At 58.3% G+C, this 14,524-nt stretch overlaps 4 protein-coding genes across 4 annotated transcripts; all 4 read left to right on the top strand.

The window, feature by feature from the left end:
• Window positions 1-845: 845 nt before the first annotated feature.
• Window positions 846-3,707, top strand: VTJ04DRAFT_4450 (uncharacterized protein; the record flags this gene model as incomplete). The annotated part of the gene is made up of 1 exon (XM_069362460.1): window positions 846-3,707. One exon carries the CDS (start codon window positions 846-848, stop codon window positions 3,705-3,707), a length of 2,862 nt encoding a protein of 953 aa, XP_069219404.1.
• Window positions 3,708-3,739: 32 nt separating this feature from the next.
• Window positions 3,740-4,048, top strand: VTJ04DRAFT_4449 (uncharacterized protein; the record flags this gene model as incomplete). The annotated part of the gene is made up of 2 exons (XM_069362458.1): window positions 3,740-3,753; window positions 3,808-4,048. 2 exons carry the CDS (start codon window positions 3,740-3,742, stop codon window positions 4,046-4,048), a joined length of 255 nt encoding a protein of 84 aa, XP_069219403.1.
• A 3,406-nt stretch (window positions 4,049-7,454) lies between these two features.
• On the top strand, window positions 7,455-9,790 carry VTJ04DRAFT_4448 (uncharacterized protein; the record flags this gene model as incomplete). Its single annotated transcript, XM_069362457.1, has 2 exons — window positions 7,455-7,729; window positions 7,804-9,790. 2 exons carry the CDS (start codon window positions 7,455-7,457, stop codon window positions 9,788-9,790), a joined length of 2,262 nt encoding a protein of 753 aa, XP_069219402.1.
• Window positions 9,791-11,171: 1,381 nt separating this feature from the next.
• On the top strand, window positions 11,172-13,915 carry VTJ04DRAFT_4447 (uncharacterized protein; the record flags this gene model as incomplete). Its single annotated transcript, XM_069362456.1, has 2 exons — window positions 11,172-11,993; window positions 12,050-13,915. 2 exons carry the CDS (start codon window positions 11,172-11,174, stop codon window positions 13,913-13,915), a joined length of 2,688 nt encoding a protein of 895 aa, XP_069219401.1.
• Window positions 13,916-14,524: the final 609 nt, after the last annotated feature.

Raw genomic sequence — 14,524 nt, 5'->3', positions numbered from 1 at the left:
ACGGCACTGCACTCACTGCTGGGGTACCCGCAAACCACACACACCCCCCTCCAGGCCAGGTCCCTCCTCTCTTTCCACTCTTTCGACTCTTCCCGGCCCTGCCCTCGTTCTCCTCCAAACTCTGCCTTTCCTTTCTTTATTCCCATTCCCCGTTTTTCCACGTCACCCATTCCGGCCCTCTCGTCGCCGGTCATCCTCGACCCTCGATCCTCTCTGGGCCTCGTCTGCACCTGCCAACCTTACCTTTTCCCAATCTCGCGCCGCCGGCCAGTCACTCCGTTTCACCCCAACAAGACTCGCCCGCCCTCGGCCTTGATTCCATTTCTCCATTGTTCTGGCATCGCGCCTTCGACCATCTCTCCTCTCTTCTTCCTCGACTTTCGCCACGCCCGACTCAGGACTCGGCCACGTCGTCGTCATTCCTCCCTGGTGACTCGGCCGCGACTCTTCCGTGAACTCGACCTCGCCGTCGACACCGTAAACTTCATATCCATTGGCGTCTTGGAATCTTGGGCTGTTGCGACTCACCTTTCTTTGTCCTTCGACCCGAGCCGAGCAACTGCCGACCGACCGACTGCGACCGCGACTACGACGATCCCGACAATCTCAACCACCGCCGCGCCCCTGTCACAGCCCACCTCAATCGCCAACTCTTGCTCGTTGACGCGGGCGCATGACCCCTCTCGTCGTCGGGTCTTGTGCTCCCGCCGCCGACGCCTGCGAGGACCTCGTCTCTTCCGCGTCACCACGCGCGATCAGAATGACCTTCCGACCGGCACGATAATTTCTCCAACCGACACCATCATACTCAGCATTCCGCCGTCGCGAGGCGCTCCTCCAGGATTATGACAGACAGAGCCCCACCGCCGACGGTCGCGCCTCCGAGTCAGCCAACCGCCCTCTCCGCTTCGAGCGCCCCCTCATCAAGAGATGTCGCCCGCAAGCAAGAGCCCGCGGAGGAAGAGCCGTACACCATCAAGTGTATTTGCGATTTCCCTGACGATGACGGCAACACCATCTACTGCGATACATGCGATACCTGGCAGCACATCGAGTGCTACTACCCGGATAACGTCGAAGATGCCCTAGCAGAAGGTTTTACTCACCAGTGCACCGACTGCGAGCCGCGCTACGTCGACCGGGAGCAAGCCGTCGCCCGTTTACGCGCCAGAACCGTCGTCGCACCAGTAGAGGCTGCCGCGGAGAAGAAGGCCAAACGACCACCATCATCCAAAAATCAAAAGAAGAAAACAAAACCGTCCGATCTCCACATCAACGGGAACTACGGCTCCACAGATGTCGCGAAACACCACAGCCCCAATGATTCAAATCCACATCCCCCAAAGAAGGCCAAGAGCTCACATAAGCCGAGCCACTCCATTAGCTCTCAGGCTGGGAAGCGCGCGGCGAATTCCAATCACGGAGTCGCAAAGACGACCAACGGCCATCCATTAAGCCCTGCGACAACGCCGCCCGACGTCACCGACGATTTTGAGCTGCACAATTACTCGGCGAGCTTCTTGTCCTTGTACAACGACCGTTCCTACCAGATCGTCGATACCAACAGCTTTGCCGACATCCGCGTCTCTTTCACCCTGACGAAATGGCTACGAGACGAAGAGCAGATGCAGGTCGAGACTGGAGGCCTGTCATATGCTGACGTCTTCCAGAAGCTTCCTGCCAATATGGACAAGATTCGCGTCGCCCCGGAAATCGAGCAGGTCCGCAAAGTCATTTCTCCTAACATGGTCGTCCAGTGGCCTTGCCTCCGCGCGCCGTCCAAAATTGAGAAGGACGTGCCGCTGATAGAGGTCAACGGCCAAATTGGCTTCCAGATTGACTACTGCGCCGATCCCGCGAACCGTTGGAACGATCTCACGACGCCCCTTCCTTTTGTCTTCTTCCACCCGCTCCTCCCACTGTACATCGACACCCGACGCGAGGGCTCCGAGGCCCGCTTTGTCCGCCGAAGTTGCCGACCAAACGCCATCCTCGAGACCTACCTTTCATCCGACAACGAGTACCGCTTCTGGTTGGTGAGCGACCGCCAAATAGCCGCCAAGGAACAAATCACGATTCCCTGGCATTTCGGCTTCCCGGCGGCCGAGAAGGCCCGCGCTCTCCAGTTGTTTGGCCTGGGCGACGACGGGTCCGACGCCGCGGCAGAGCAGCCTGTTGCTACCGACGAGGAGTATGAGAAATGGTCCCCGTGGGTTCATCTCATCCTCTCTGAGTATGGAGGCTGCGCCTGTGACCTCGGTCCCGAGTGCGCCTTTGCCCGCTTCCGCAGGAACTACCTAACTTCCAAGAGCGGGTCTCGAGCCGCTGCGAATGCGCCAAAAGCCGCCGGGAAGAAGCGCAAGCCCAAGACTCAGTCGCAGAGCGCCATCTCGCCCACCAGCACCGGGCACGCCACCAACAGTCGAGCCGCTAGTGAAGGCCATCTGGAAGACGTCGCCGAGAACGACCGTCGGTCGGTGTCTAGCGCGCCGCGCAGCAAGCCGCCGAGCCGCGACCAGACGCCGAGAGCCCGTCAGGGGTCGTTTGATACGCTGGGAATCTTGACGGAGCCAACCGACCGCGACAAGAGGAAGGTCGCTATGGTTGAGGACACATTCCGCCGGATGGAGCTGCAGCAACAGCACCCACCGCGCAAGAGGAAGCGCGTATCCGACGGTTCCGGGCCTGCACAGTCGTCCAAGACGTCCAAGCCCAACTCCCTCTCCAACACACCTCACCTCTCAGCTGGAGGGTTCGAGCGAGGGTACGTCGACGCAGGGACGGGGACGTCCAGGGGCAAGTCTGGTTCGCCGAGTCGCGCTAGTCCTGTGCGCGGTACCGACAAAGCCTCTCGGTCGCGCGCGCACCCGGCTCAGAGCTCCCACCTGCCCGCGCCGCAGCGAGTTGAGTATTGCGATGCTGCCGTCCAGACCGATTTCCCAGATGAGGAAGAAGAGGAGACTCCCACACCGAGGCGCAAACTGGGTTGCCCTTTGAGGAAGCGGTTATTAGAGAGCTCGCACCACCGACGTCTCGAGGAGGAGCGCAACAAGCGCCGCGCCCTGGAGCGTCCGTCATCCGCAGCTACTACCGCTAGCAGCCACACGGATGGCGATGCGTCTTCCCTGACTTCTCCGACGTCGACCCGCGATCCCGCCGCTGCCGTAGACTCCTCCTTGTCCTCGCCACAGGACCACCCGATGCCCGACGCACGTCCACTGCCATCCGAAACCCCCGTACCAATCAGCAAGAAGTCGCTAGACTTGCGCGTCGAACCTCCGCCTGTCCCACTCTTCTCGAGCTCCGCCCCGCCGTCTGCATCGACACCGAATTCCGCGGCGACCACGACGACACAATCCCCCTTCTCCGCCGGCGCTGCAGTCCCCTTGCCGAGTCCGCTCGCTCCGCCCGCCACCAACGGCGCTGCTACCCCAAGCCCGGTCAAGAAGAAGCTCAGCCTGAGCGACTACAAGAGTCGGATGAACAAGGCGAACGCCGCGCGGCCGGGGTTAGGGGGCGCCGGTGCTTTGCCCAAGCCGACGTCAGCCCTGGCGGAGGAGCCTAAGTCGGCGGGTGGTGAAGTAGTGGATTCACCGACGGTGGAGAAGGGTGATGTAATTGGTGCTGCGGCGACGACTTCGACAACAATTCACGAGGCGGCTGCCCCTTCGGTGTCGACTGGAGCGCAACAGCAAGCGGCGGAGTAATCATTTCATCGATCGACGGCGACAAGCGTCTGATGAGCACACCATGGTTGGAAGTAACTTTGTTTGAGTGGGGCTTATGACGCCCGTGTACAATAATTAGGGGGGACAGCGATGTGGGATGTAGCGTAACAAGCGCACCAGGAAGCGGAAAGTTGGCGCGGCGTTTTTCGTTTGTTGGTCTTTTTTTTTCTTTCGGTTCAAAAACTGTTTTGAGGTTCGGTCGGATTATTTGTCGGATTATTTGTCCTAGTTATACCCGAGACAGGCAGGCATGCGGGCGGTTGGGTGGGCGGAAGGCGATTGATTCTCAGGATGAATGGGATCAGGAACGGGTTTATTAAGGTTGGTGGGTGGGTGTGGGTTACTACTACGTACTACTAAGCTGGGCTTGGGCCGGCTGGCTTGCTTTCGATTCGCGAAATTCAACCACAACAAGACGTTTTATTTCTCTGGGTTCTTCCTTCACTTCTTCTTCTCTCCTTCTATTTTGTCAGGATTTTTTATTTTTCTTCGGTTCCAGTCAGTTTTCCTGAAGTTGTTTTTGAAACAAAAGCAAGGGAAAAAGTGAGGGGCCGGTAGGCAGGCAGGTGGGCGGTTTATTTGCTTCTTGAGCCTTGTCTATAATTGTGGTTTCGCATTCTCTTTCTCTCTGTCTCGGGATCCACGGGCGGGAGCGGTCTTGCTTGGGTCGGGTTGGCGGGGTTAACGGCGTTTCCCGGAGTTGATTACCTAGGGAAGGGAGAAGAACAAAGAAATGGAATTAGCTGATGACTTGGGTCGAAGGTCGCTTGAATCTGGATGCTGGGCATGGAATTTTACTTGCTTGGCTTCATGGAGAGATGATAATGAGAACAGATGTTGAGCTGATTTTTGTAACGACCAAAAGGGTTGACTGGGTTCGTGAATCAGGGTTGGTGGGTCGGTTGGTTGGTGAGTGAGTTGATGAGTGTTGAATCCTACCCACCCAAGAGTCGTTCATGTTTGGGTGAGTGCCATTGTCGATGAGTGTACCGTGTAGACGGGTAGTCTGTGGGAAGGGGTGAGTTGTGTCTTCTGGATGAGAAGGTATGCAGAGGAATCTTGACGGATAGCATGTATTAGTAAGATTGGTTGCCCTGGCGGATAGAGTTACCTAAGGGGCTGTATATAGTACGGAAGTTGTGGTTGAAGAGACTATTCTCCATCCTAGCTTTTTGATGCTTGACACGCCCTGGGTTGCCGAGAAGGCATAGGAGGTGACGCACGGCGGGCGGGTTAGAGGACGGAGAGGTTGGATGCTCAAGTCTAAGCCAGCCGGCAATCTTATTGCCGCTCTCGGGTTGTCATTACCAAACATTGTCTCTATTCTTGGGTGTTGTTATTACTGATCGCTCACCAGGCGGGGACGTATACCAAGTCAGCCATGAGCCCACTCCGCGAGCATAATATCGCCTAGGCCTCGCCAGCCCTGTATGGGAACTCCATAGTAAACAGGAGGATGGAGATGATGGCCGCCATGCTTGTGGTTGAAAATGGCAATATTCTCCCTTCATCCCCAGCTAGATTCCAAAACATGTCAGCTCAGCTACCTATGTTTTGTCAGCCCCAAGGAGAGGCGAATATCTAATAGATGTTCCCATTGGAGTGGTCGTATTGCGCCTCGTCGTACATATGTACTGTACATACGTTGCACATGCCGCCGGGTAAGAGAATTTAAACGTCTCATCTCACGTTGTCTTCTCTGCCGCCTCACGGGCCCGAGTAAGGGCCACATATGGTTCGGGAGAAGAAGGGAACTTTAGGGTATGACGGGTTTACTTGCCTACGGCATATAGGTTCCGGGGTTATGCTTGGTTGGAAGAGAGCTGTCGGTCCGGAATCTGGGATTAGAAGGCCGCCCCATAGAATCCTGACCATAGATCGGGCATAGCGCTTGGTGAGCATGGATGGTATGTGGAAAGTTATTGTGCTGCCTGATCTCATCTGCGTTTCCTTGCTGCCCGAGCGGTTGGATTGGAGGCCGAATGGCAGGTTGCCGGCCGTGATGGAAGCGGTGGTGGTCAGAACCTAATCCGGGTTTGTGGTTCTTGTTGAGAGTGGGAGGGAATGTGGAGAGGGAGGGGAGAAGACGGAAGAGGAGAAAAACAAAGAATCATCGAAAGGGTCCAGGGATTGGTGGATAGGCGATGGGGATAGAGACTCCGAGTGGGAGGGAGGACGGGACTGAGCGAACGAGAAGCCAACCAGGTTCGAACACCCAACATCAACGGCCTTGGCTGCGTGATGTATGGCGAGGATGGCGTATGCAAGCTTTCGGATGGACTACCGAGATGTAACTACAGAAGATCTCAACATGCGGGACCCCGGGCCATGGACGGTGAGGGTGCGGTGAGGAGTGCCCGGTGTCGTCCGGAGCCCCCTGTACCATGCTGAGAGCTCATTGGTCGCCTTGCGTCTAAGCCGGCCGCTGCGTATAAGTCGAGGTTCGGCACAGGGCTCCGGACCGGACCGCCGAGTCGAGGGCTTGTGCCGCACCAAAACCTCAAATTCCTCCAAAAACAAAGTGTAGCAACATACTCCGGATTGGAACTTCTCAAGGAACGGACTAGAAAACTCAGCAAAAAGGACCTCGTCTTCCCCAACATGCACATGGCCGGGCACACACCACTTCAGCTTTGGAATCTGCAAGGAGCAAAATCGTGTCCAGGCAGCAGCATTTTGAGCCGCTAAAATTAGTGGGGTTGGTCTCCGAAGAAGGCACAAACAGCGCTGGCTTAGTCAGTGCCATGAGGAAGCAACCACCTGAGAGGTTCGCCATTCGCTGCACCTGCCCACGGTTCGATTTCCGAAGAGAAGAAACCGGGGCCGGAAGGGAAGCCGGCGTCCTTACGGGCGGTACGTACGGTACCTGATTTTCAGATTCGCCTCACTCCGGACCAATCCGTGGGGTTGGCTCGGTCCCTTGGGACCACTCGATATGGCCCATCCAAGTCCATCTTCTCCTCAGCTTGGTCTGTCTCCGGGCTTGCCGGCATGCCGCCACTGGACATTTAGCCCAGCAAATAATATCTTGGACTATCCAGTGTCCTTCCTTTTCCAGTGATTTGTCTCGTTTTGCCTTCTCTCCCAGTCCCCGCCGATGCTATGGTTAGAATGGGTTGATGACAAGTTGATGACGGCATCTTCCATAATCCATAATCCATAATCCACAAGCATCCACTCGTATCACTCGTATCATTCATGACCATCTCGCTCCATGACAGCCATCCAACTGACACCTTTGATGCCTTCAGCCAGCATCTTGACCGGTCCTGCATGGTCCCATCAAGTGTGTCTGGACATGATGATGCCTCCTGGGAAGGGCCCGTGAGGCCTGCCCAGTGCCGTAGTTAGACCACTCACGGCCCTCCTCGCCCTGACAAGCCTCAACCGAGAGCCCCTCAGGCGGTGAGAACTTACACCATGGCCATCGAGCAGAGTGCCATTCCTGAGACCACATTGGGGGGGTATCATCTGAAGCGGCTAAGCCATGACATGCTTCTGCCATGCCTCACCTGCAGATGGATCCTCTTCCCCCCCTTTGCCTACACCCTAGTTCTGCATATTGCGTATAGCTAGGTACGCAAGAGTCGTGATTAAAACGGGGTTGGGCCCTCTTCTTTCACCAACCAGTTGTCCAGTTATACGAGTATTCCCCCTCCATCACTGTCATCACCCAGTCACCTTCACCCCTTCCGAGAGTCCCGTACCGACAACACGCATACTGCCATGTCCGAGCAACCAACATCAAGCCGCTCGAGCCTTGAACCGGGTAGCACGGCGAGTAGTCCGTCCGCATCACCCCCATCCTCCTCTGTCTCCAACGGTGCTGGAGGGGAACAACCCCCCAAGAAGAGGACCCGGGCAAGCAAGCCCAAGGTCCGCACCGGCTGTATCACATGGTATGTGGCGTGCTTCTCCCTTCGGCTTGTCCCTGCTCCCACTCACGGCCCCTCAACGCCAACACACCGGCCAGGCGGATCACTAACGAGTTCCTGCAGCAAGTGAGTCAAGTCAACCAATATGATGGGCTTGGGTGGTGGCCCCCTGATGACCGACTAACCGGACAATCAACCAGAATTCGACGAGTTAAGTGTGATGAAGGGAAACCGGCCTGTCACCGCTGTACCTCGACGGGGAGGACGTGCGATGGCTACGACAAGGCGGCTCTTGCGCGGTACCAGTCCCCGGGGCCGAGTCAGAGCCAGGCTGCCGAGATGGCGAGGGCCGAGTTCGTCCGGGCCTGCGAGTGGAACGAAACACTGCGGTCCATGAGACGCATCGAGGCCGACATTGACGGCACCGAGACCGAGAAGCGAGTCTTTTCCCGCTTCAAGGCCACCACCTCGGACGGCGTCGACGCCCAGATCTGCTGCTTCAAGTCTTTCTGGAGGAGGTTGACTCCGGCCACGGCTTGCCAGGACGAGGCTGTCAAGCACGCCGTGGTGGCCATGGCCGCCTCGTACCTCCTGTCTCGCAGCCCACAAGCCCCTGTCGTCGAGGGCTTCAGCCGCGCGGACCTCGAGGTCTTCACCATCCAGCAATACAACCGATCCATCGAGCGCCTGCAGGCCCACGCCACGTCCTCCTCGTGCGACAGCATCCGCATCACCCTTGTCTGCTGTCTCGCCTTCATCTCGCTCGAAACGCTGCGTGGAAACCCAGCCGTGGCTGTCAACCACCTGACCAACGGCCTTCGCATCCTCCAGTCTCTGCCCGAGCCGGCTTTATCGTGCGTCGATGACGGCTCCATCTTCGCCTGGCCATCAGGTCGCGACACGCTCGACATGGCCGACATCATCCAGCTCTTCGCCCAGCTCGAAGCCTCAGCCTGTTTTTTTACTCATGGCATCCAGCCCGTCATCTCTGAGCGTGCCTACCGCCAACGGCGATTCAACAACGGCACCGCCGACGCACCCTATTCCAGCCTCGCCCACGCCCGCATAGCCATGACGGCCTTCAAGCACGACGTTATCGCCCGCCTGCACGAAATCGCCATGGCCACCGCCGCGGACCATGCCCAAGCGGCCCTCTTCTGGTCCGACCCGCTCCAGCAGCAACAACAAGCCTGCCTACAATCGCGCAGCGCCCGTCTCGGGTCTCTGATCGCGGATTTTCTGTCTCCCACGCGCTTCGGCACGCCCGACCCGACCACGGCCGATCTCTTTCTTTTGTATCTCGACCTCCTCCACTTTCGGTGCGCCCAACTCCTCCTCAGCCTGGTCACCGGTGCCGCAGGAACTCCAACCACCACCACACCCCCGATCAGCACACGCCCCAACAATAACAACTCCGGCGGCTCATCTTCTTTCCCTCCTATCGTACCAACCACGACAGCCGGCGGGGCAGGAACCCTCTTCACCCCTCGCTCCGTCCCCGTCCCCGCCCTTCCCTACCCTTACACCACCACGACGACGACCACCACCACCCGTCCCCATGTCCTCCCAGTCCCAGACCCCGACCAGAGCTCGTGGCAGCAAACAATCCTCGGCCTGGCAGTCCGCTTGACCAGCCCGCCAGCTACCAGCACCAACCCTTCAGCACCAGTAGCACCGCCGTCGCTGCCACCTACTGGGACGGCGACGGCGGTGCTCTTCGCAGACATGCCCGCGCGGGTGATCGGCCCGGTATATCTGGTCGCCGTGCACGCGGCGGCGTCAGATACTGCGATGCAGACTGCCGCGGTGCGGTTGTTGGCTGAGTGCATCCTGCGGAGTGAGCGGACGTTGACGATAGCGGCGGCGGCTACGACCACGACTGCTGGTGGTGGTGGTGGTGGTGTGGTAGAGCAGCATCAGCACCAGCACCAACTACAACAGCAGCAGCAGCCAGATGACATGGCGGCGATGACGGCGTTGATGAGGAGGAGGGTGGTACAGCTTGTTGAGAGGGCTATTCAGAGGGATTGCGCTGTCGCAGCGACGGCGGCGGGTGGGATGGTGTTGTCGACCGAGATGCCGAGGGCGTTGATCGGGATGGGGTGTGTGCCATCGCTGTGGGATGTGGTGATGGGCGGGATTGGAGGAGTCCGGGCGGGGATGGTTGGGTCTGGAGCAGGTTGTTGACCTACCTCCATGAGGTTTGGTTGCTTGGCTAAATAGGATGGTTGTGTGTTTCGACGGGGGAGGTTGTTGTTGACTGTTTTGGATAGGTCATGTGTGGATGGTGTGTTGGACTGGACTCGAACATGGCCGGGATCGAGAGGTGCTTTTTAGAGGGGATAATAAATTATAGAGGGGGATAATAGGAAGGGGCGGGGATTTGGATAGACTGGGATGTCATAGATATAGCTAGGTGCTTAGGTAAGAGATGAGGAGCATTGTTTGTCGCAGAATAGATGTCTTGGGATAGCCATGATTTCTTGGAAACAGAGGGACAGATGGTTCTTGGTCACGGCCTGGATATATACCAAGGGAAGTGATAGGGCTTTTTGGCTTTTGCCAAACAGAAACAGAACACACCATCTCTCTGACGTTCCCCGGATGTCGGTGTTTCATAAACCCTTCTGCCTTGTCTTTGGCGGCGTAGGTCGGATAGGCAGCCATTTTTCTTCCCAACTCCGAAGCCCCCTCACAAGTTCGATCTGCTGCACACAACCTTTGTAGGCCGGACTTGGGATGGAGCTGAATGAAAGTACCTGATCAGGTACATTACTCGTAGATGACCAAGTGAGTGAGGAGTCTGCAGGTATCGATGGTGGAGTGAGAGTGATGCTATCATCACGTTCGGGGGTACGCTAGGTTGTCGTCCACAGTTCAAGGGGATCTTTTCATCTGAGGAGAATAAACAGCCCCTGGTTCAATGCCATGGTTCACGTGTTATTCTACGTGAAAACGGATCCTGGAAGGAAAGAACCCGGAAGGAACCTGGAAAGAACTTGGAGTCCAGATCAAGATGGACTTCCTCAACCTGGCAACCGCGGGGCATTGTGTTGATTGAGCTCCACCCTCCCGTTCCTTCCCGCTGGAGGTGTCGCGGTCAAAGTGGAGAGTGGGGCATGTGGGGCCAGTGCGCGGCGTCCCGCTCACGTCGCGTCTCGCAGACCGCGTCAAGGTCCCGCTGCGTCGCGGGTCTCTGCAATCATCAATCAATGCTTGGCCAAGCTAAATCTCTCTGGGCTCTCGCTGTAAACACCACCTCCTCCAGCAACCACCAGCTCCACCCTCACTACAAAACACACTCGACTCGAGCGATTTCATGCGTGGTCAACAACAAGAGAGTCATGGATTTGTGAATTGGCCTCTCACCATCCTCTCTGAGACCGCCGCACCTCTCATTATCTCGGTCCGCGACCGCGACCGCGACTGCATTCTCACCCCTGCCGTCGGCGACCCTTTTTGACATCACCAGTCTAGGAGGGCGCGATACCACCTCCTATGACCGTCCTTTGACATTCACCTCCTCTAAAACGACGCGAAATCCAAACAAAAACCTACCACCACCGCCATGTACCTCCCCCGCGCCCTCATATCCAAACTCTACCTCCACCTCCAAAAGACGCGCCACCCTCTCTCCCCGCCCGTCCTCATCCTCGTCGCCCTCGAGCCCGACGCTCTCTGCGCCTGCAGGATCCTCACCCGTCTCTTCAAACATGACTACATTCCCCACAAAATCCAGCCCGTCGCGGGCTACGCCGACCTCGAGCGCGCCGGCCGCGACCTGGTTGCTCCCATGATGCAATCCCGCGGCGGGCCCGGCGGTCTGGTCGTGTGCCTCGGCGTGGGTGGCATGGCGGATCTGGGCACCATGCTGGGCCTGGAACCCGACGAGGACGCCGAGGCCGGAAATCCTGCCGCCGCGGAACAGGCGTTTAGCGGCGTCGAGGTCTGGGTGATCGATTCCCATCGGCCGTGGAACTTGAGCAACGTGTTTGGCGGGTTCCCGCTCGAGCCGACCGCTGATGGCCGCGGGACGATTGCGGAGAGGTCGCCGCCTGGTGTGATGGGAGGGTGCATCGACCGCGCCTACCGCCCCGGGAAAGGGGGTGTTATTGTGTTTGACGACGGTGATATCGAAGATGACTTGGCCAAGGAACGGGAGTCGTACCTTGCGCTTGTGGACATGCCTGATGTGGATGACGATGGGGAGGATTTGGGAGAGAGTGATGAAGATGAGGATGGCGATGACGAGAGCGATATCGACGTCCCGCGGCTTGAAAGCGGCTCTGAGCAGCCGCGCGCTGGCCAGAAGCGGAAATCATGGGACTTTTTGGACGAGGATAGCGATGAGGAGGAGGATCGGCCCAGGCAGAGGCGACGGAGCAACTCGGTAAGTCGGAAATAATTCATGTCTACAAACACAAACTTGCTGCTAACACTTCTTAGTCAACACCCATAGCTACTTCTCCCCAACGGCCGGCCCAGCGCGGTCTCATCTCGCTCCGGGATGACGCCATCTTCTCCAGCGACGCCATCGAGCCGCCCTCGGGCGCTCAGCCTCCTCGCGCTCCATCTACCCGAACCCTCCGCCGCCGGCTGCTGCGTCTCCGGCGCAAGCATGAAGCTGTGCTCCGCGACTACTACCAACTGGGAACCTCGTACTCGGAGCCCGTGTCCTCTATGCTCTACTCGCTCGCCTCCGAGCTTGGTCGCGAAGACAACGACCTGCTTTGGCTCGCCATCGTGGGCGTCACGTCGATGGAGCTGTACGGCAAATCATCCGCCGGCGTGGCCGTGCCCGTTCGCGGCGGAGCTGACGGCGGCCGACCCGTCTCGGGCTGGATGGGCATGCGCGGCGCCCGGATACGACAGCTGCTGCGCGACGAAGTCCGTCGATTGAACCCCCCCGAGGTAGGCCGCGGCGGCGCGGTCCTTCCCGAAAACACGGGCATCATCCCGACCACGGCGCGCAGCCCCGAAGACACGAGCATCCGGCTCTCTCCCGAGCCCAAGTTCCTCCTCATCCGGCACTGGAGCCTTTACGACAGCATGCTCCACTCGCCGTACCTCTTCTCGCGCCTCAAGACGTGGAGCGAAACGGGCCTCAAGCGGCTGCACAAGCTCCTCGCCAAAATGGGCGTCAGCCTGGTCCAGTGCAAACAAAGCTACGCGCACATGGACATGATGCTCAAGCGCGAGCTCCGCGCCAAGCTGCTCAAGTACGCCTCGCTCTACAACCTGGACGACCTCGTCCCGACGATCGACACGGACGGCACGGACCGCGCCGGCGCCAAAGACGGCTGGGGCTTCGTCCGCAGCTGGGGGTGGCGCGCCACGCTTTCCGCGCAGGACGTCGGCGTGGTCATCGGCGCGCTCTTGGAAGTGGGCAAGTCCGCCGCCGACGAAATTCTCAACGAGTCATCTTCCTCTTCGACGCAAACCGCCACCCCGCCCTCGTCCGACCCGCCCAACCCTTCCCTCTCTTCCTCGGACCCGCCCAGCGAGGAATGGCTCCCGCGCTTCTGGGAAGCGTACGACGCACTCGAGGACATCGAGGCACTGAAGGCCGGCCTCCCGACAGCCAAACTCCTCCACCGCGCCATTTTTACTACCGGCACCGCCCTGCTCAAGAAGAAGCAAATCTCGCACCTCCGCGCCTTCCGCATGTGCGTCGTCAAGGGCACCGCCGACGCGCCCGACGCGGCGCTGTTCCGGCACCCGGGCGCGCTGACGAAACTCGCGCTGTGGATCGGCGAGGCGCTCGCGGAGCAGGAGCGCGACGCCGGCGGCGGCAAGCTGGCCTTCCAGGGCCGCGGCACGCCGCTGGTGGTGGCGTGCCTGGATGAGAAGAGGGGCGTGTACGTGGTGGTGGGCACGGGCGGTGGCGGCGGGCCGGATACGCGGTTTGTGGACCGCGAGGCGGCGAAGAGGAGGAAGAAGGAGCGGGAGGAGAGGCAGAGGAAGAAGGAGGAGGAGAGGAAGGCGAGGGAGAAGATCAGGGAGGAGAAGAGGGAGGCGAGGAGGAGGGAGAGGGAGGAGCGCGGGGAGAATGGTGAAGAGGAGGAAGAGGAAGATGAGTTGAGCGAGGAGGAGGAAGTTAGTGAAGAGGAGAGTGATGAGGAGGAAGACGAGGAGGCGCAGAATCAGAGGGGGTTCGGGCTGAATCGGTTCGGCGCGGCGTTCCAGGAGGTGGTTGCCGAGACGAGCGCGAGGGTGAGGATCGATAGCTTTGAGCACTGCGTGGTGGAGGTGAAGAAGGAGGATTTGGGCGGGTTTTTGGAGAGCTTGAGCATGAAGGCTGTGGTGGGTTGATGGAGATGGGGTAGGTGGGGGTTTATGGGACTATGGGTGTTTGGACTGTTGTTGTTGCTGTTTGGTTTCTGTGTTTTTTTCTCATCTTTTCCATCTTCCCCCTTTTTGTTGCTCGGGTCCGGTCACTTCACTTCTGTTTTCCTTTTCTCTTTCATTTCCCACACCATGCTCTCTCTCATCAACTTGTCCCCTGGCACTGGCGCATAACACTGGCACTCACACGAATGTATTTTTCTTTTTTTTTTCCTTGGTTTGCTTGGTGGAATGAGGGAGAGGAAAGGAAAGGGGGTTCAGGTCTGGCTGGGGAAGTGGTGTTCATCATGGTGGGTCGCATGGTTGAAAGTTGGCTGGAAAACAAATGTTTGGTCGGCAATGGCAAGGTAGGTCAGGTCAGGTCAGGTCAGGTAGTCATTTCTTTGTCGGGGAATAGAGTAGTATTGAAGATTTAGATTGGATTTGATGATTTGATGTTTGAGTGACTTGAAGGTTAGGGAAGGTAGGTGGTTGGGTTTGTTGGTTGTTCAGAAGTTGGATGTCTAAGTAGAGCTGTGTTACTGCGTGCTTGATTGACCTTCGTCGAGGCTCTTCTCTATTATTTCTCTCTCTCTC

Source organism: Mycothermus thermophilus, assembly GCF_041956435.1.
Source record: "Mycothermus thermophilus strain CBS 625.91 unplaced genomic scaffold VTJ04scaffold_3, whole genome shotgun sequence".
Taxonomy (NCBI): domain Eukaryota; kingdom Fungi; phylum Ascomycota; class Sordariomycetes; order Sordariales; family Chaetomiaceae; genus Mycothermus; species Mycothermus thermophilus.
The sequence above is the reverse complement of the archived record's forward strand: the minus strand, read 5'-3'. Positions and strand labels throughout refer to the sequence as shown.